The 21,549-nt window shown below is 45.1% G+C and overlaps 1 protein-coding gene across 2 annotated transcripts; it reads left to right on the top strand.

Moving 5' to 3' along the window:
* The first annotated feature begins 93 nt into the window (after positions 1 to 93).
* Positions 94 to 13,234, top strand: LOC132316751 (protein N-terminal glutamine amidohydrolase-like). Of its 2 annotated transcripts, none has more exons than XM_059815539.1 (6): positions 94 to 167; positions 448 to 547; positions 1,065 to 1,115; positions 3,153 to 3,301; positions 3,638 to 3,762; positions 12,934 to 13,234. In XM_059815539.1, exons 1-6 carry the CDS (start codon positions 94 to 96, stop codon positions 13,065 to 13,067), a joined length of 633 nt encoding a protein of 210 aa, XP_059671522.1. In that variant the 3' UTR covers positions 13,068 to 13,234. The 2 variants fall into 2 exon arrangements, with proteins under 2 accessions (XP_059671522.1, XP_059671523.1); XM_059815540.1 differs by lacking the exon at positions 12,934 to 13,234 and adding an exon at positions 4,847 to 5,022.
* Positions 13,235 to 21,549: the final 8,315 nt, after the last annotated feature.

Raw genomic sequence — 21,549 nt, 5'->3', positions numbered from 1 at the left:
CGCGGCCGCGTTTCCTCGGGGAAGGCTTAGCCGGTGGCCTCCGCCGCGCCCCGCCCTTCCTGCGCCGCCCTGACGGCCCGGCCGAGGCCGGCCATGGCGCGGCCGGCGGCCGCCTACGAGGCGGCCGTGCCACCCCGCCCCGCCTGTGCCTACACCAGCTGCTACTGGTAAGGGGAGCCCGGGGCCGGGGGCGGCGGTGCGCGGGGGGGGGGGGAGCCCCCTCTGTGAGGCGCTGGGGCAGCGAGAGTCGTGAGCGATAATGGCGCGTTGTGTCGGCCTGTGCCTCGGCTGGGAGGCTTGTCTGAAACAAGCGTGTGACCCGGAGAGCCTCCGGCCGCAAACGGGGCCCGCACGGGGTGACTTCCCAGCAGGCATCGCCGCTCGGCTGGCTTCTGTGTGCTGGAAGTGAAGTTCGGGGAAAAAATAACCGATTCTTGTGTTTTACAGCGAAGAAAACGTTTGGAAACTTTGTGACTACATCAGGCGTCAGGATCAATACCCTTTAGAAGAATTTTATGCTGTTTTCATATCCAATGATAGGAGGATGGTGAGTCGATGAGATGTGATGGAGAGATTCAGGCTGTTAGTCTGCAGCCCAGCGTAGGTGAGATGTGGGGCCCAGGCATTTTAACCACAGCCCGATGTAGGTGAGACGTGGTCCCAGGCCTTTAGGTTGCAGCCCAACCTGTAAATGAGACACGGTCCAAAACCCTCTTGTAGCTCATTTTGGCTCAGAGGCACGCAAACCATACTGCGTAAGATCTTCTAGTTATCTGATGCGGTCAGGTCCACGGGAAGAGGTACAGTGTCCCTATGAGCTGGGGGGGAATTCTTCCCTGTAATCCATCAGTTTAGGAGAATTACTATATTACATGCTCCAGAATAGTATCTCCAACTTCATGCTCCTGAAAGATGGAAACTAGAGAAAATTTTCTGACTGCAGCACAGATGTAAGCTGATGAAGTGGATAGGTTTGCAAAGAAATAACACGTTAACCTGAAATTTATTTCTATTAGTCTGAAAGGTTTTATTAATTTCAGATTTACTCACTTAATACCTTTCAGATTCCACTTTGGAAGCAGAAATCAGGACACGGAGATGAGCCTGTTGTCTGGGTAAGGTATTCTGTTCTCTCTCTCTCTCAGTAATTTCGAGTGCGTGCTTCTGTAGTTGATATCTGCAGGATCAGACATAGTGTCAGCCATCTTTACGGTAACAAACTGTTCTATCTGAACATAAAGAAGCACCTTTTTTACTCTGAGGGTGATAGAGCACTGGAGCAGGTTGCCCAGAGAGGTTGTGGAGTCTCCATCCTTGGAGATACTTAGAAGCCGTCTGGACACGGTGCTGGGGAGCTGGCTCTAGATGTTCCTGCTTGAGCAGGGGGGTTGGACCAAATGCCCTCCGGAGGTCCCTTCTAATCTCAACCGTTCTATAGTTTTGTATTAATATTTATTATTCTTTTACAACAGATTTCTAAAAAGCCTAAATCTGGTGCTCCTTTTTACCATTCATAGTAAATTAACAGCGAGACAGCCAGTAAAATCTACAGGTGACAAGCCTTAACATTGGTAAGAGTACATAACAGATTTGTGAAAATTATTATCTGGGTATTGTTGAGGCTACCAGCTTTGTAGCATTTTAAGCAGATGTCTGTACTTGTAAGAAGTAGATGTGTGAAAATAGCCATGTAGGCCTGACAGAGGATAGGAAAATAAAGCATTATATGTATTCAGGTGTCAGCAATTAAACTGACCCATAAATGGTGGCTTTGGACTGTCATTTGATCAATTAATGTAATTCAGTAATTGCCACAACAGAATGCCTTTCAAATATGTATCACTACAGAGTTCTTTCGGTTATCTGGCATGGAAAAAACTCTGTTTCTGTGGCAATTTCTGTTTCTGAAATTCTCCAAAATAATCTGCAAACTTCTGAAGTTCTGTGAGTTTTGAATCATCCATTCTCTCCCAAAATATCGGTATATTTATAGTACAAAAAAGGTTTAGTTTAAAAAGAGATCCAAGTGTTACGAAGATGATGTAAGAAGGAATAGGAGAATCGGGAAAGGCCACCACAGAACGTGGATTTCTTATAAAAACTCAGGGATCAAAAGGTGTTTTAACTTTGATGTTTCAGTGGATCATAGGATATGTAAAGCTTGTAGTTAATTTTTCTTATACTCTGTAACAGACTCTTCTAAATATTGTTGCAGACAGTTGGATGTGTATATTGGTCTGGCAAAATAGCTTGCCTAAGATCTTTTTCATTCCAGTCCCTTTGGGGTTAGGACTGTTTAATATTGAAAGTGTCAAAAGGCAGTGCCTCAAACTCTTTTTGTGAGTGAATTTAATGTAAGATTTAGTAAGCTGTTAACAGCTACCTTCAACTTATTTTTGGGAAATGGCAGTATACGTACCTGACACCTAACATAAGGAACTCCAATTTCTCCAAACCTCCACCACACCCATGTTTCTTAAACGTTAAGGAGTAAAACTGCACCTCAGAACCCAAGTGTCAAGACAAAACAGTTACCTTGAAAAAGTGTGATAGAGTGCCCATAGGCCTTTTTTCCCAGCTTCAAGAGCTACTACAGGAATTTGTCTTACTCCTACGGTCCTCTTGATCTGAGCCATTTGCTGCTTTTTCAGCTGCTTCTGGCAGCTAAACACTCGGCACTCAAATTCACAGACCGTGTTACTGCAACAGGTACAACATCTCTTATTAGAAGAGATCACTAGGTAGTTTTAATGTTACGTCATCATATAGCGTTGTGAGCTTTTATTTAGGACTGGGTCTGAGACAAAAATGCTTATCCCGCTCAACCTTTGGTGTGGGACATGAAAGAGACTTGCTGTTTTCTTAGGAGTAGGGTACACTTTAGTTTAGCTGTCCAGGCTTAAACCAAAGGAGGCCGCAAAGGAATGGGGAGAGTACCAAGGTTTCTTGAAAGGCACGATGGGTGAGACAGGTGTTAGGAAATCTCTCTCCTGCTGCCAGAAGTGTAACAGGCTTAATACTTCAAGGGCAGAAAGCAGGATTTAAAGAAAGGATCTATAGCTTCTGCTTTTAGGAAGCATTTTGTTTTTCACTCCCTTTGCCAGTTTCTCACTAGCAGCTGTTTAACTAATGGCAATTACCCTTCTTCCCAGGACTACCATGTTATTCTACTTCATGTTTCCGGCGGAGAGCAGAACTTCATTTATGACCTTGACACAGTGTTGCCGTTTCCGTGTCCTTTTGACGTGTACAGTGTGGAGGCCTTTAGGTTGGATGACAGCCTTCATCCAGAATTTCGCAGGTGATGACACAAAATACAAAGACCATGAATGTTATTTCATGAAATCAAAGCTGAAGGTCTCTTTGTGGCTGCATAGTGACAGAGGTTTTCTGCTATGCTCCAGTAAAATAGATGCACTGTGTTATTTTTCTAAAGCTCTTTACCTCAGTCATCAAAAGCCCTTTTCTTTCCCACTCTAGTTTCTTGTTAACTAGTTAACTGCTTGGCATAATATTGCTGATTTAAGTATTTAATGAAATTAATGCTCCTTGATGGGAGGAAGGGTCTCTTGTTCTGAGTGACTAATACAGTATTGTATACATGGATCTTTTGATACAGTATTGCATTATTATTTAGGAAAATCAGAATGATTCGGGCAGATTTGTATTTGAAGACGTTTGCTTCAGACAGATCTCATATGAAAGATGCAAACGGGAAATGGCAGAAACCTCCTCCTTCATACCCTTGCATTGAAACTGCAGGTAAGCTGCCAGAGCTCCTTTTTCCTGCTTAACGGTGTTGAGTGACCTAGTCAAAGATGCACACAAGAAATAAATATGCTTCCATAGCACGTGTCTGGAAGCACATCCAGCTAGCTTATTATTTCCTGTGGAAAAAAAGGTAGGGCTATGAAGCATTTGGCGCTTCCTTTTCTGAGCGTGTAAAGTCTAGCATGCCTCCTGGCATTTACCATTATCAAACATTAATTACTGATCTTCGTAAACTGAGCAGAGAATGAGAGGTGGGGAATACTGTTCTCTCGTTACAGCAGGGAACTGAAGCAAAGAGGCCAACTAACTTGCTTAGGGGGCACCAAGTGAATTTTTAACGCACTGATGATACCACACTTTAGCTGGCAGGTCCCATCCTGCCAGAGCAGGTTATTTGGACGGGAGGAAGTTTTCAGGCTCCGCTCAGCATGCTGGGTTTGCCTGCATGAGATGTCTGAGGTTTCTCTACCAGGTGAGTGGACCTGAGGACACTTTAAGGCAAACTGGCAAGTGAGCAAACTTGTCCCCAAGCCTTAAGCCTCTTTTAAGTGATAGTCTAGATAATAGCCTCTGGGCCAAGCAGAGAGTGAAGTAAAGACTTGCCATCTCTTCTATTCTATAGAGCTCCTTAAACCATTCTTACCACACAGTGTTTCAGCTTATTCTAGTCATGTGCCTTGTGTGTGTGTGTGCTCTCATTTTCTTCCCAGATGGAAAAAAGTGTGGTGAAGTTTTGCTTTGAAAGAGTTTTCATGTTACTGCTCTGCATGTTTGGTTTTGTTGCTTTTTTAATAATGCAGTACTGCTATGTATTTATGTTAGAGAAGGCAGGGTCAAAGAAACATGTTTTGTGTTTAGGTCCAAGTTTATCGTGGTTTTAAATTGCTGGGAAGTTAATTCTTAATCTTTGCTTTGGCTTCTAAGGAAGCTTGGTGTTTCACGCTAGAGTAGAAATGAATGATGAATGCGGGCAGGAGCACAGCTGTAGTAGTCTTCATTGTGAAGCTTTAGGTGTTCTCTAGACAGTCCAGGTTATGAAGCACCTTAAATTCTATGTCTTGGTCCTTATCTCCAGTAAAGGTTTATACAAAGGTAGTGCAGCGAGTGGAGGATGCCTGGACTGCAGTGGCCGGTTCAGTGTTAGCTGGGGCCTCCTGGTTGCTGAGGACTTTCTGCCTGGGGAAACCTTATTCTTGTGATAGTTGAGAGCTAATGAAAGTACGAGGAATATAGATCAGGCCAGACCAGGAGGGTGAAAACTTCTACTCAAATCAGAATTGTAGGAAACATTACTTGCAGATAGCAAGTTACAGAATGACTCGGACAGTTTCAGATGTGTACATGTACCTCCAGCTGCAGTGAATGACTCCATCACTGCAAACCCTGTAACTCTCCCCTGATCTTTCTTGCTTGGCTGAGCTTTACCTCACTGTTAAGTAGCAGCCACAGGGTCTCAACTAACCTCCAGATTGTCTCTGCAATGTTAATAGATAGTGAAAGATACATAGCTCTTCAGTTTCTGCCATGCTCTATTTCTTTGCTCTGTACCTTGCCATGCTGAAAGGCACATCCATAGGTCATCCAGTCCAACCCCTGCTCAAAACAAGGGTTCCTTAGGGCTCTGGTCAGTCTCGCCTTGAACACCTCCAGGGATGGAGATTCCACCGTCTCTCTGGGCAGTCTGTTCCAATATTTGACCACTGTCATGGTAAAAAAAAATAAAATATTTTCCTTGTATCTAATCAGAATTTCCCATGTTCCAACTCTGTTCTTTGCTTCTTGTCCTGTTGCCATGCTCCTCCAAGAAGGCTCTGGCTCCATCTTCTCTGTGTTCTCTGATCAGGTAGATGTAGACAGCAGAAACGTCTCCCCTTCACCTTCTCTGTTTAAGACTGAACAGGTGCAGTTCCCTCAGCCTCTCCTTGAATACCATCTTCTCCCGCCCCAAACAACTTGATGTTCGTCTTCTGGGCTCAGTCCAGTATGTCACTGTTTTGGGGGTTATCTTGTACTGAGGAGCTCCACACTGGACACAGTATTCCAGCTCTGTACTGATGTGCCCTGGTCTCCTGGTCAGTTGGCTGAATGTTGCAGATGAAGGAAGCTCGTTACCCTGCACCCACTGAAGGTGGAAGGTCATTCACTTGGTAGCTTCAAGATCTGGGTCAGAACAGGAATAAATCGTATTAGATCCAGGATGTTTAGTTCAACTTCCATTCAGTACCAGTTTCTCCAGCTTTGTTTTTTTTCTTCCCTGTATTCACTTGAGATATCTTACAATGATGCATGCTTCAGTGCGCACAGTGCTGTAAGTCAGTGAGGAGTCTAGGTTTAACTGTTGTGGAACAAGCACGTGCTTTAACTTTTAGCTGAATCTAAGCCCTGTGTTTCAGTGATGCAGTTCTGTACATGACCACTTGTCCTTGCAGGGCAACATACAGGTTTAAAAACATTGCTGTCAACAAGTGGAACTGGTAATTCTATTCCTTTAGAGACTGGTAAAGTAGTGTCTCAGCACAGTTTTATCAGGCATAAAAGCGCCTTATTTTAAACTTGATGGAAGACTGGGTGGCAGACCTTTTGTTATCATCCAAGAGCTTGGGGTATTAATGTTCACATCTATGCCAAATTCCATTGCAGATAACTGTTTTCTCCCTGTTGTTTCACTTAGATAGAGTACTCTGCTTTCCATGTTAATTTGTGTTTGCACAAGATTAAATTGCTTACATATTTCATGTTAGAGGTGACTGCAATTTAATGGCTGACAGAATTGACCACATATTGTTTTAGTATCAATTTGTTTGTGAGGCACATTTAGATCATAGCATTATATTAATTTATATTGTTATTTATTATTATTTTGCTGTAATTTAGAGTAGCCAAATTCCTAAGCTCTTGAGAAGATGATTACAAAAGCTGTGGTGGGTTGACCCTGGCTGGACGCCAGGTGCCCACCGAAGCCGCTCTATCACTCCCCTCCTCGGCAGGACAGGGGAGAGAAAATATAACAAAAGGCTCATGGGTCGAGATAAAGACAGGGACATCACTTGGCAGTTACCGTCACAAGCAAAACAGACTTGACTTGGCGAAAATTAATTTAATTTATTACCAATCAAATCAGAGTAGAACAATGAGAAATAAAAACTAAATCTTAAAACACCTTCCCCCCACCCCTCCCCTTTTCTCGGGCTTAACTTTACTCTCAAATTCTCTACCTCCTCCCTGCCAGTGGCACAGGGGGACGGGGAATGTGGGTTGCAGTCAGTTCATCACACTTTGTCTCTGCTGCTCCTTCCTCCTCAGGGGGAGGACTCCTCACACTCTTCCCCTGCTCCAGTGTGGGGTCCCTCCCATGGGAGACAGTCCTCCACAAACTTCTCCAACATGGGTCCTTCTCACAGGCTGCAGTTCTTCACGAACTGCTCCAGCATGGGTCCTTTCCACGGGGTGCAGTCCTTCAGGAACAGACTGCTCCAGCGTGGGTCCCCTGCGGGGTCCCAAGTCCTGCCAGCAAACCTGCTCCAGCATGGGCTCCTCTCTCCACGGGTCCACAGGTCCTGCCAGGAGCCTGCTCCAGCGTGGGCTTTCCATGGGGTCACAGCCTCCTTCGAGCATCTGCCTGCTCTGGCATGGGGTACTCCAGGGGCTGCAGGTGGATATGTGCTCCACCATTAACCTCCATGGGCTGCAGGGGCATAGCCTGCCTCACCATGGTCTTCACCAGGGGCTGCAGGGGAATCTCTGCTCCAGCACCTGGAGCATCTCCTCCCCCTCCTTCTTCACTGACCTTGGGGTCTGCAGAGTTGGTTCTCTCACATGTTCTCATGCCTCTCTTCTGACTGCTGCTGGTGGTGCGCAGGTTTTTTTTCCCCCTTCTTAACTATGTTATCCCAGAGGTGCTACCAACTGTCACTGATTAGCTCAGTCTTGGCCAGTGGTGGGTCTGTCTTGGAGCCAGCTGGCATAGGCTCTATCGGACATAGGGGAAGCTTCTAGCAGCTTCTGACAGAAGCCACCCCTGTAGCCCCCCTGCTACCAAAACCTTGCCAGGCAAACCCAATACAAAAGCATACAAGGTTCTTCTGTTACTTCTGTGTGCTGTATGTCTTCTTTGATGTTTAAAAAAAAAGCGTGAAGGCTGAAAAAGTGCAATAAAAATGTGTCCGTCTTTTTTAACGTATGAGCATTGTGCTGTGAAATGTGTCCATGAACTCCTGTTATTTAAAGGTAATCGGTGCTCTGGTACTATTGTGTTGCTACAATTTGCTGTGTTAAAGCATATTAGTTACATTTATAGACACTGCTCTTCTTATCCCACAGGGTTTTAAAGCTTTTAATAAACTTAAAAAGACAAGAATGTTTACTCTCGATACTAAAATATTGCCTCTTCCAGAGCAGGACAGCTGTTAAGTCTGAATATAGCACTTTGGAAAAGGAAATTCCATAGTGTCCAAGTCAAATGTGAGTTAAACAAGACCATAGGTAGAATAATGTAATTACCCAGTGTTGAGCTGGGACAGGATGCTGGGACCAGTGATAGGGTTTTTTTTTATGAAATATACCAGGAAATGTTTAATGACTGTGACATTCCTTTTGGAATGGAATCAAGGAATCTCTATCAGTAACCAGTTCAGCTTTTTTTTTTTTTTTTTTTAATATTAACTCAAAAGGAATAATTCTTAAACTGTTTTTGTGCTGGTCATGGAGTTGCAAAATAAACCTTCTAAAATAAGCTTCAGTTATAAATTCTAGTCCATGCTTAAAAAAATTGAAGTTGGAACCACGTGATTTTTTTTTTTTTTTAAGAACCTTAGCATTATTTTAAGACAAAAAACCCCCACAAACAACACCAAACTAACTGACTGAATAAAAAAACCTGAAACTCCTCAATATCTTATCAGAACTCATATGCCAAGCGTTAGCCTTTTGCAACTGGCTCTGCTCTAGCCGTTTTCCAGAGCTAGGCCTCTGTGTTTCTTTCTGGCATTGCTTGGGCCTCTGTTCTGCTCTGCTGCCATGCGTGCCAGGAGAAGCTGGCTAACCTAACTGTGTGCACGGTGCTTTCTCACCTAGCCCTATTCTCAAAGCAGCTCTGCTGGAATAAGCATACCTGAGCTGCAGCAGACTTGCCTGGTCCCACCTGGTTGCCAGTTGAAAGAAAACAGGGGCCAGTCTGGTATTTTGTTCAAATAATAAAAATTAAGAAGATGCAATTTGGTGCACGGATTCATCATTCTAGGGCTGGTGAGCCCAGCAGGGGGGTTTCTTTTAAGTCCTCTTACTTCATGAGTCCTGATGAGATCAGCCCTCCTTACTGCAAGCCTGTGTAAAATACAGCTTGCACAGTGCATTTCAAAATTACTCAGAACAGATGCTCTTACTGCTTATATACAACTGTTAGCATCAGGTCTAACACTTAAAAGCATTGGTTTGAATTTCAGTTCTCCCTAGGTCTTTGGGAGCACACTGACAGGACTGATTTGTAAAGGCTTTTTGTTCTTTTTTAGTATTATTAAAATCCCTGGTAGTCATAAATGATGGGGGTTTACTTGGTGTTTTTTTTTGTTTTGAAGAGCATGAGTAGGACATCTGAGAAATTCTGGAGGCGCTGTCTGTGACACATCTATGTAACAGGCAAGCTGCTAGGCAGAGGCCGGGCAGATGTCTGCAGTTTCTTTCTGTATCTCCTCTCTGAGGTGGTGGTAGGATCCTAGTGAAAGCAAAAAAGAAGCACTGATACAGATCCAAGTAGCTCATATGCACTTCATGGGAAACTTCTGCTCTTCTCATTTGAGAATAAAACTCCAGTCTGTCAGGTTAGGTCCTTACTTCATGAGCTTTTGTGGAAGTAAAGAATCAAGTCGGGGTAGAGGCAATAAAGGTACAACTAAGGATAGAAGTATTTAAATTCCATGAGTGGCTCACTGAAATTACGCCGCTTTCTGTGAAAGATAATTTAAGGTGACCAGCTTTGTTTTACACCGAGATGGACCAAGGTGGTTTGCACAGTCGGTTATGTCTCAGCTGTGGGGACAGCACCTTCCGGCTGAGTGTGCTAATAGCCTTTCCGACTCCGCCTGCCCAAACACTTCTCTCTCTCCTCAGGCAAGGGAGGGGGATCTACAGAGAACTGTAGACACCTATGCAAGTCTGTGAAGAGCCCAACTTTCTAAGTATTTTAGGTGCCCCCAAGGTTAGGCAGCAGCAGAGCTGATCTTGGAGACTTTGTTTCGGACTTGCTCACCTCCAGCAGCCCTTCGGCAGCTGTCGTTATGCAGAATTAGTCCAAGGTTTGTGAGCCAAGCTGAGGCTTGGCTGAAACGTTGCTTTCGAGCTACTGTTGGCAGAAGCCACAAGTATCATGGCTAACAATGCCATCTGATAGTGCGTGGCCTTTTATTCCATCCCTGCTTGGGATGTCAGACTTGATTAAAAAAATAAAATTATGCGGGAATATCCCAGAATGTGCCAGCTAGGTCTCATTGACTGTGTGTGTGTGTGTAACAAAGTGGGTTTCATCGAAGAGGAAGCATTGGCTCTGAGCATGCACAAATGCAAGCTAGTATAATAGCCGCAGCACCTGAGGAGGACTGCAAGTGTAATGTAAATCTTAAAAAAAAAAAAAAATTCTGGTGCTCTTGACCTTGTATAAATGTTTTATAAAGTATGCTCCTCCTTGCTTTTATGGAGAAATCCTCCTGGATTGTCAACTGAAGCATCCAAATGTCTCTTTTGTAAATTCTGCTGTTTGTCATTCTTCATCTGCTTCAGGACGAGGGCTTCGTGGTGTTCTCATGCATTTTGCTGAGCTGTTTCCTAAAGCTGCAAGGTCTAACATAACATGAATGGCATTCAGATACAGCGCATGAGTAAGAAGAGAGGCATAGAGAGACTTGTTATCTCCTGAATTGAATAAAACGGGAGAGGTCTCACTGTTTTTTCCGATGGATAGCTCTCATACTGCTTCAGTGCCACCTACTGACCGGTTCTTAGACCATCCGCTCTTCACAGGAATGTTCCTGTTTGCTTTGTTGAAACAATTTTTCCTTTCATTAAACCTCTCTGATGGACTGTGTTATGCTCTGCCACAATCTTTCTGAATTTAAGAGAATATTTCACTTCCTACAGACATTGTGACAGCAACTTGAAGTTGTTAACAGCAGCAGCTGTGTTTGTAACTCTACTGGAACAACCCACTTTGGGCTTCTTTACCATTCACAGAACAGTTTTATGAAGTTACTATTCTGCTACACTCAGTGCACATAAAGCAGGGAATTATGTATCTTTCAAATCTTAAACTATATGAAGAATCACATTAATTTTAAAACAAAAGCATCTGGGAGGAAAAGACAAGTTGGGAACTGGAGAACAGGCTTACCAGTCTAGCAGTAAGCAAGTGCTGTTATGCGCTACTAATTGTTCTTGAGCTACAACAGCAAATTGCTGGGCTTGTGCTATATTAAATTCCCACACAGATAGAAATCGGCCCCGTTCTGCCAGACCCACTTCAGCAGTAGGACCATGCTTGGCTGGACATAAGGATTTTCCATGTGCAGGGCCCAAACAGGTTAACAAGAAAAGAGTTAGGGGCTAGACCTCAGAAGTGGCGAGAGCTGGGATTAGGCAAATCACAAAGCTGTGCCATAGTGTAGGTGTGGTGCAAACAGAGGGCTTTAGGGGCTGGGTTATGGCTGGGACTCCTGGGTCTGGGATTCCCAGACATCATCTTCCCTTCCTCACTTACGCTGTCCATAATGGTAAGCCTAATTACACAAGCTTTTTGCAGCTGAAGCAAATTCCATCCTATGGATTTTATAATCCATTCATTAGAGCCTACTCTTGTTTGGTTCTTTATCCTTAAATGTGCACATGAATAATCTGTATTAAAATAAATACTTAAGTACAGCAGGAAAGCTGTCACGGTAAATCCAATGGTTCTCCCACTCTGTTCTTTAAACTCATTCTCTTCCAGTTTTCTTGAAATGGACATTTAAAAAGATTATTTGTGCAGATCGTCAGTGAGAACATAAAACAAGCCCACGGATGTTTGTAGTCAGAGCTGAATAGGCTGAGGAATCGGAAACCTCTGATCAGCATGGTTCTGAGTCAGCAAAGCTTGTACCGGGCCAGTTCCGGAAAAAGGATGCATAAGGCACCTAAACCTAAAACTGCAGACCAGCACTTTCCACTGAGCTCTCTGGGATCCACGAACGGGACAGAATGGTTTCTACCTTTCCTACAGGGGTCAGAGCAGATCAGACTCCTGGCAAAGAGCAGCCATGGTTACTTTTCTCTTGAAACTACGGCAGTTAACCTTTTCCCCCTCTGACTTCATTCAGTGGTTCAGGATTCAAAAGAAAAGTGCTTGCCCCCAGCCTAGGTTTGTGCCCTTCTTCGCCTGAGCATCCCTCTAAGCTGTAGACTGGGTTACATCAGACGTTTCCTCCAGTCTGCATATTCTGGCCTTGCAGTTGGGCTGGTGTGAGGACAAAGTTCAGGGCTGGAGGGAAAGCAGATACAGAGCAAATACTGCAGTCTGGGGAGTAACAAACTGTAGGTTTGCCAAGGGGCTCATCGCTTCTGAGAGACACTAAGCAACTTCCAATTCTGACTGCTGCTCTGATCCAGTTCCTCTGTAGTCAGTGCAAAAGCTGACTCAGTTGGCTTTGATTTAGAACTTAATGGAGGAATAGTATCTCCCCTGCCTTTGAGTAATCAGATATGTGTAAATGCAAGATGACTGCGAACACCTGCTGCATTGCAGTTCCCTGTGTTGGTTGTTACTTGCACTCGAGTTCTCCGACACTAGTCAACCCTTCTAGGCTGCTGTTGCAGGGAAATATCTTACTCTTTCCTACACACGCTGGTTTCTAATGACTAAGGATGCTTACTGATCCAGTAATGTGATTATTGCCATGGGCAGAGAGAGGGATCAGGGGCAAAAGCAACATTTCAGAGACTGGAAATAGATGTTTCCGTAGCACCGTACAATCTTGCAGCATCTTGCTGGACTGCTGCTCAGCAAGTGCGCTATGAACTCTTCACTATTTTGAACTGAACTATCAAAGAGGGTTTTTCTGGCATTTTCTTTATAGATACATACCTGTGCTACGGAAGCTGCATCAGGAACTTTAATATTTCTCTTTTCTGGTCCCTTTTTAGACTCCAAGATGAACTTGGATGATTTCATCAGTATGAATCCCAAAGTGGGATGGGGCTCAGTGTTCCCCCTTCCAGACTTTGTGCATCGATTTGGCAGACAGACTGACTACAGCTATTCCTTGGAAGGACAGTGAAGTGAAGTGAAGAAAGAAGTTCTCCCTGCTTTTGTTTTGAGTATGTGTGTTTTGTTTTGCTGCTCTTACATTGTATTTATGGTTTACATTTCTTTACACAGAGTAAGTATTTGGGCAAATAGAATACCCAATCAGAAATATAATGAACTGAATAAAAACTTTTATTTTGATTATGTAAGAATGAACTTGGTTTTTAATATGTCAAATCAAAGACAGACGTCCCACCATAAGCATATTACTTTTCCATCTACTTTGCCCAAATTGAAAAGAGCGTTTACATGCTGCAAGAAAAGCTTTTGGAAAAATACATGCATAAAATGCTGAACAATGTAGCTCAAATTGTTAAATGTCACCACATTTTAGAAGTGAGATATTCTTTATGTTATGATTTCTATCATCACTTACATAAACAAGATAGTGCATCTCAGTTTAGTCACTAATTTTATCAGTTACGCTTATTTGGCAGAAGCCTAAAGGCCAGACAGACAAAAGGATCATAGACTTAGTAGTACAATCTTGAACTCCCAAGCACTATGTAAAACCAGGTAAGTATCTAGGTTTCTGTGCTGTATGAGGGCAGAACTAAATGCCTGCCATTTCAGTTAAACTGTTCTGGTGCTGGCGGTTGCTGGAAGATGCAGTTGCTTTTCCTTCTTACGCTGGCTGCGCATTGTCACCTGCCCCTGTGCGGTTGTACTTGGCATTTGTCTGGCCCCATGGTAATCCAGGGTAGGAAGCTAAACTGACAGAAAGAAGTGAAGTGGAGTTTTTTTTCCTGCCTCTTGGCCCCTTGAACTGGCTTGCTGTAAGGTCAGACAGCTGCTCTTGCTGGTATAAGGAAATCAGCAGGAACATACGGCTGGGGGGAAGGGAATGAGAAAGCCTCCCCCATACAGGGTGGCTTGCTGCTGAATTTCCTTAGAGGTGGTATCAAGTTGCATCCTTGCAGGGGAACCCAGGAAAGCCATCACATTGATTGGGGGTTTGGAGCAAAGTCTCCCACATCTTAGAAGAGTGCCCTAAACATGGGATTACAGAAATAAACTAAGATGGGATATGGAATTATCTGGTTTTGGATCTGTTCTACTTTATATACTAGCACATCATAGAATCACAGACTGGTAGAATAATTCAGGTTAGAAGGGTCAGGCAGTCTCTAGTCCAATCTCCTGTTCAAATCAGGTAAGACCAGGCCGCTCAAGGCTTTATCCAGCAGCCAGGCCTTGGAAACCTACTGGGATTGAGACTACAATAAACATTTGTGATGGACTTCAGTCTTGGTGAGGAAAAGCACAGTAACGGTTTTAAGTATAAAGGAATCATTTTATTTGTTAAGTATGGAAAAATATAAAAACTTCAAAGATACTTACATGTATATCACTGTTACATAGGTGTATTGTTACATACATATTCTATTAGTCTATCTCCCATTAGTTCCAGAGAATTTACTCAGCATGTTAACAGCAGAGACAGACTGTTGAACAACGGTGGGATTGATTCACTTCATCCAGACATTTCTTTTTCTGTGTCATAAGGGCTGGCTGAATGTAGAAACTTACACTTTCTGTTGCCAGATGCAGCACAGCTGGTTGGTTATGCAGATAGGCTGCTAACACACAGATTCCTTGGGTGCCAGTATGGACTACGGATAGGAGGCCAGTTGCCGGGGCAGTCATCTGCAGAGTGGGAGAGTTGATCTGTGGTTTCCGTCTCTCTGAACCAGCTTCACCAGAAGAGATAGAGATGATGGAACTTGGGATTCCTGATAAACTGGTGCTCAGAGTTCTCTGAAGAGGGGGCAGCTCTGGATTTAACCAGATGCACCTGTGTAAAAGGTCTGATTTATCAGTGTTTGGATGAAATGCCAGCTCTTTCTGCATGATGCTGCTGTGGCAGGCATGCTTTGAGTGAGTGAAGATGTCATTACTTGCTATTTTTGAGTGATGTCAAGACTGATGGTGAATGTGCACAGCAGCAGAAATTTGCCTGCTAACATCCTCTATATAGATGCTAACCCAGTGCCCAGGGCATCGCATGCACTGCCCAGGTTAGACAATAGCAGAACTGAGAATATAAAGATCCACATTTTAGATGAACGGCTTATGTTAAGCACTTTTTACCCTTCAAGTAGGTGACTGAATCATACATATACAGAGTTCCTGTGCATTGCTCAACCGACCCTTTAAGCTGTTGCAGAGCATTAGGTTCTCATCCCTCCCTACTTTGAGTATGTCCTGTGATTTAAATACTGAGCTGCCATCCTCAGCTGGTTCCCAGTGCCTGCAATCCATGACACACTCCCTTTAGTGAGGCTCAGACACAAGACTTTGCCTGGTTTAATCTAGTTTCAGGATAGAGGCTGTTAAGAAGGAGAACAGTCACAACCGTTATTCAGAATATACAAGTTCAAAAAACAATGTGAAGAGACAGTCCTTTTTCTCTCTAATCATTCTGAACAGATGCTTAATTTTACAGGTAGCAAGCTGGGTGTGTGCGATGATAGCTTTTCTATAATTAACAATCTTTCTGTAGCTCTTGTAAAAGGTTTTCATTCCAGGGGGATAGGTCAACACCAAGCGCTCATTTAGGGCCCCAAATACAGGGAGGAGCTACTTGCTGCACCATGATTAGCGGAGACCAGCCCTTTTTCTAATGCTGGTTAACCCTGGTGTCCCATCAGAGGGACTAAGTGAATCCCCTCCCCTCTTTGCTCCTTTCTCTCTCCAATTAACCCTCCTCCCGACTGTTTTGGTGAACCTGCTGTGTTTAACCTTCCTGCTGTCACCTCAGACTGATGCGTGAGGTGGCCCCACCAGTGTGGTTTACTCACTGAGCACCACAGTAAGCTACAGACAGAAAAGCCACATTTGTTGAGAGCCACTTTGCCGAGCGCCTGCAGAAGCAGCGTGTGTCAGAAGTACAAGCAAAGAACTGCCACTGTAAAGCTGATGGCGAGGAGGCAACTTCACCTCCTCCCCCTCCTTCTTCACTGACCTTGGTGTCTGCAGAATAAGGTTTCCCCAGGCAGAAAGTCCTCAGCAACCAGGAGGCCCCAGCTAACACTGAACCGGCCACTGCAGTCCAGGCATCCTCCACTCGCTGCACTACCTTTGTATAAACCTTTACTGGAGATAAGGACCAAGACATAGAATTTAAGGTGCTTCATAACCTGGACTGTCTAGAGAACACTTAAAGCTTCACAATGAAGACTACTACAGCTGTGCTCCTGCCCGCATTCATCATTCATTTCTACTCTAGCGTGAAACACCAAGCTTCCTTAGAAGCCAAAGCAAAGATTAAGAATTAACTTCCCAGCAATTTAAAACCACGATAAACTTGGACCTAAACACAAAACATGTTTCTTTGACCCTGCCTTCTCTAACATAAATACATAGCAGTACTGCATTATTAAAAAAGCAACAAAACCAAACATGCAGAGCAGTAACATGAAAACTCTTTCAAAGCAAAACTTCACCACACTTTTTTCCATCTGGGAAGAAAATGAGAGAACAAACACACACAAGGCAAGTGTTAGCCAGCTTGCCAAACACATGACTAGAATAAGCTGAAACACTGTGTGGTAAGAATGGTTTAAGGAGCTCTATAGAATAGAAGAGATGGCAAGTCTTTACTTCACTCTCTGCTTGGCCCAGAGGCTATTATCTAGACTATCACTTAAAAGAGGCTTAAGGCTTGGGGACAAGTTTGCTCACTTGCCAGTTTGCCTTAAAGTGTCCTCAGGTCCACTCACCTGGTAGAGAAACCTCAGACATCTCATGCAGGCAAACCCAGCATGCTGAGCGGAGCCTGAAAACTTCCTCCCGTCCAAATAACCTGCTCTGGCAGGATGGGACCTGCCAGCTAAAGTGTGGTATCATCAGTGCGTTAAAAATTCACTTGGTGCCCCCTAAGCAAGTTAGTTGGCCTCTTTGCTTCAGTTCCCTGCTGTAACGAGAGAACAGTATTCCCCACCTCTCATTCTCTGCTCAGTTTACGAAGATCAGTAATTAATGTTTGATAATGGTAAATGCCAGGAGGCATGCTAGACTTTACACGCTCAGAAAAGGAAGCGCCAAATGCTTCATAGCCCTACCTTTTTTTCCACAGGAAATAATAAGCTAGCTGGATGTGCTTCCAGACACGTGCTATGGAAGCATATTTATTTCTTGTGTGCATCTTTGACTAGGTCACTCAACACCGTTAAGCAGGAAAAAGGAGCTCTGGCAGCTTACCTGCAGTTTCAATGCAAGGGTATGAAGGAGGAGGTTTCTGCCATTTCCCGTTTGCATCTTTCATATGAGATCTGTCTGAAGCAAACGTCTTCAAATACAAATCTGCCCGAATCATTCTGATTTTCCTAAATAATAATGCAACACTGTATCAAAAGATCCATGTATACAATACTGTATTAGTCACTCAGAACAAGAGACCCTTCCTCCCATCAAGGAGCATTAATTTCATTAAATACATAAATCAGCAATATTATGCCAAGCAGTTAACTAGTTAACAAGAAACTAGAGTGGGAAAGAAAAGGGCTTTTGATGACTAAGGTAAAGAGCTTTAGAAAAATAACACAGTGCATCTATTTTACTGGAGCATAGCAGAAAACCTCTGTCACTATGCAGCCACAAAGAGACCTTCAGCTTTGATTTCATGAAATAACATTCATGGTCTTTGTGTCATCACCTGCGAAATTCTGGATGAAGGCTGTCATCCAACCTAAAGGCCTCCACACTGTACACGTCAAAAGGACACGGAAACGGCAACACTGTGTCAAGGTCACAAATGAAGTTCTGCTCTCCGCCGGAAACATGAAGTAGAGTAACATGGTAGTCCTGGGAAGAAGGGTAATTGCCATTAGTTAAACAGCTGCTAGTGAGAAACTGGCAAAGGGAGTGAAAAACAAAACGCTTCCTAAAAGCAGAAGCTATAGATCCTTTCTTTAAATCCTGCTTTCTGCCCTTGAAGTATTAAGCCTGTTACACTTCTGGCAGCAGGAGAGAGATTTCCTAACACCTGTCTCACCCATCGTGCCTTTCAAGAAACCTTGGTACTCTCCCCATTCCTTTGCGGCCTCCTTTGGTTTAAGCCTGGACAGCTAAACTAAAGTGTACCCTACTCCTAAGAAAACAGCAAGTCTCTTTCATGTCCCACACCAAAGGTTGAGCGGGATAAGCATTTTTGTCTCAGACCCAGTCCTAAATAAAAGCTCACAACGCTATATGATGACGTAACATTAAAACTACCTAGTGATCTCTTCTAATAAGAGATGTTGTACCTGTTGCAGTAACACGGTCTGTGAATTTGAGTGCCGAGTGTTCAGCTGCCAGAAGCAGCTGAAAAAGCAGCATGCAACTGAAAAAGCAGCAAATGGCTCAGATCAAGAGGGCCGTAGGAGTAAGACGAATTCCTGTAGTAGCTCTTGAAGCTGGGAAAAAAGGCCTATGGGCACTCTATCACACTTTTTCAAGGTAACTGTTTTGTCTTGACACTTGGGTTCTGAGGTGCAGTTTTACTCCTTAACGTTTAAGAAACATGGGTGTGGTGGAGGTTTGGAGAAATTGGAGTTCCTTATGTTAGGTGTCAGGTACGTACACAGCAGACTCAGGATTTCTAAAAACTGGAAACCATAAAAACACTGAATTTGACACCGTGTAATTCTTGACTAGATCTCAGCTTGACAGGTAAAGAGAAACTGATCGCCCAAATAAAGATTAGCCATAGCTTAGCTACAAGTGATTGTGCCTTGGTTACATTTATTACGTGCAAACAGAATTAAACCCCCTTTATATGTACTTGGTGCTTTAAAAGTTCCAGTTCCATAAAGCTGGAAAAAATCCTGAACTCAAACTTGAGGAAGGAATCTGACTTCAAAGCTATATGACCACTTTTTAAATAAGACTCTTCTAAAGTCACATCTGAACAAAAGGGTCACCAGTGTTAATCACAGCTGGATGAAAACGTTAACCGAAATTTAACCCCTTCCCTCACGCTACATCTAGAGAAATGAGGGGAAAAAAACAGGGGGAAAGCCCAAGGAGAGCAATAAGCTTAAGTGAAATGCTATAGACTGCTCAGTGAAGCAAAAGACGCAAGAAACAGTCCTGCCGGTACATTAGGAACAAAATGAATCCTATCAATAGTACCAAGTCCATTAGTTGATAGAAATTCTTCAGTACTGAGAATCTACAAACGGCAGAACTGTTCAATACACGGCTGTAACAGTCTCCAATGATAGATCAGTAGGCAGTGATAAATATCGTCTATTCCAATAATAACCAACAGTGACAAATGACAGCAATTAAGGCTGGACACCAGGACACTGGATCCAGCTAAAGCACACACAGGTCATCAAGGGTGTTGCAAGAGAGGACATAATCCAGAAGAGAGTCATAAGAAACATTAAGAGAGTACAAAAGTATGCCTCACAAGGAAAAGCTCTACCTCAAACCACTCGTTTACAAAGACAAGTTTGGGGACAATCGTAGCATACACACACATTACCCAAATGTGATAGCAGCAGGCTCTTCAGTCTAGCAAAGATACAAGAGCCACTAGCCTTAAGTTAAAAGCAAATAATTTCAGTTACAAAAAATGGCATCTGCTTCTCATGGGCTTAGGGGAATTCATTTAGCAACACAAGTGAAACAGACTGCCTTGCTGGCAATATTTAAAGACAGCAACAAAACGGTTTTCTGAACGATGCGTGCTCGCTCAAACAGGTCGTAATTCAGGGCAGTCCTATAGTTTGCATCATGCAGGTTGTTTTAAACAGGGTTTCTTTAAGCAGAAGCTTTCTTTTTTTTGTGTGAAAGCCTTCTAAGCAAAACCAAGCAAAAACCAGACTGCTGGTCAAAACCAACAGCACAGCTTTTAAAATTCCCCTCTTGTTCCTATATTTAATGGAATATTTGTTTTCACGTTACAAGTTTCGTAACAAAATCCACTTTTTATTTACATAATGTTCATACGCACTCTGACATCCCCAGCATGCCCTCTGTACATCTCTATTTCAAAAACAAGTGGCACCTACTCCAGCTTGCGGACCAAGAGACATCTCAGCCTTCGCTGTTTTACATGACGACGCTTTGTGCAAAGTAAACTTCTCCGTCCTTCTGTTAACTATTTAACCTTCCACAAAGTCCAAGCAGCTCAGAAATAAAGCACAAGTACCTACCAGACAGCGTTCACTACTGCAGATACTCTGAGCCCTTGTAGAGATCCAGAACTGCCTCCATTACGTGGTTTATTGAACTCGGTGTTGATCTCCAGTGCTGCACATCCTGATCTAGGGGAGAGCCGAGCATCAGAGCGCACCCCAAAACCCAGACACCCCCGGAAGAGTAAACCAGACACCTTCCCCAACTTTGCCTGCACATACACCGTACTGTTCCTCCACGCTCGCCCCCACTCTGCAACGCCACGGGATGCGAGACAACTCCGGAGCCAGAACTTCATGGCTCGTCGGCTGCTGTCAGTCTGTCCGTCCGTCCGTCCGTCCGTCCGTCAGTCCGTCAGCCCGAGCGCCAGCGCGGGCAGCCCGGTGGCAGCGGACGGGAACTCGCCAGCTCCTCCGGGCGCACCGGGACTGAACTTCTTGACTCTCCCTTCCTTCCGACGGAGGAGTCAGACGGGTCTTCCTCCGCCCTGTGGCGAGCAAAGCCACGCCCCGGCTCCCGGCTTCACCGCTGGCGCAGGGCGGAGGAGGAAGGAACGGGGAGAGGAGATCGTCCTCGGACTCGGAGGGGTTCAGCCCCGCTGCGGGCCAGGGGAGGGGGGGCACGCTGCAGTCCGCTTCGAAGTGACGCCCCGGCTCCCCCCCGCCCTGGCTCCCCCAGGCAGCCCGAAGCCCGCCGCCCCCGGCAGGCGATGCCCCCCGGCCGCGGGGACAGCGCCGGCCGCTCACACGCCGCCGCCAGACAATAGGGAGGCGGGCGGGGCGCGGCCGGCCCACCGCACCCACCCCGCGGGCGGCAGCTGGGCGGCCGCCCCCGCCGGGCCCGGCTCGGCCCGCCCGCCCCCGCCGGCCAGGAGCCGCCCTTGCCCCGGGGAGGCACGGGGCGACGGGCGCGCTGGCGCTGCCCCGTCGCCGCCGGGAGAGCACCTGGCCCGCTCCCCGGGGGGGAAGCGGAGGCGTGCGGGGGGCACGCCTCCCCGGTGGGGGTCGCCTTCCCGCCTCCCGGCGCCGAGAGCCCCCTCTCCGCCCGCGCCAGCGGCGGCGGGAGACGCGAGCCCCTACCTGACGGCGCCGCTCCGCCTCGCCCCCTCAGCCCGCGCCGCCCGCCTGCCCGCCTGCCGCCTTCGCGCATGTAGGTTGGGGTATTCCTCATGAAAGCTTGGGTTGTAAATTGAACAAGCCACCTCTCACGGTCATCGCAGCTTGCCTCACACAGTAGAAGGGATAGTAGTCATCCTCCTGGCAGAAATACCAGTGTGAACAAGATCAACAGTAATAGAAGAAGCGCATCTTGAGTTCCCTTTG

This window comes from Gavia stellata, chromosome 3, assembly GCF_030936135.1.
Source record: "Gavia stellata isolate bGavSte3 chromosome 3, bGavSte3.hap2, whole genome shotgun sequence".
In the NCBI taxonomy this organism is placed as follows: Eukaryota; Metazoa; Chordata; class Aves; order Gaviiformes; family Gaviidae; genus Gavia; species Gavia stellata.
Note: the sequence above shows the minus strand (reverse complement) of the source record. Positions and strands in the feature narration are given on the sequence as shown.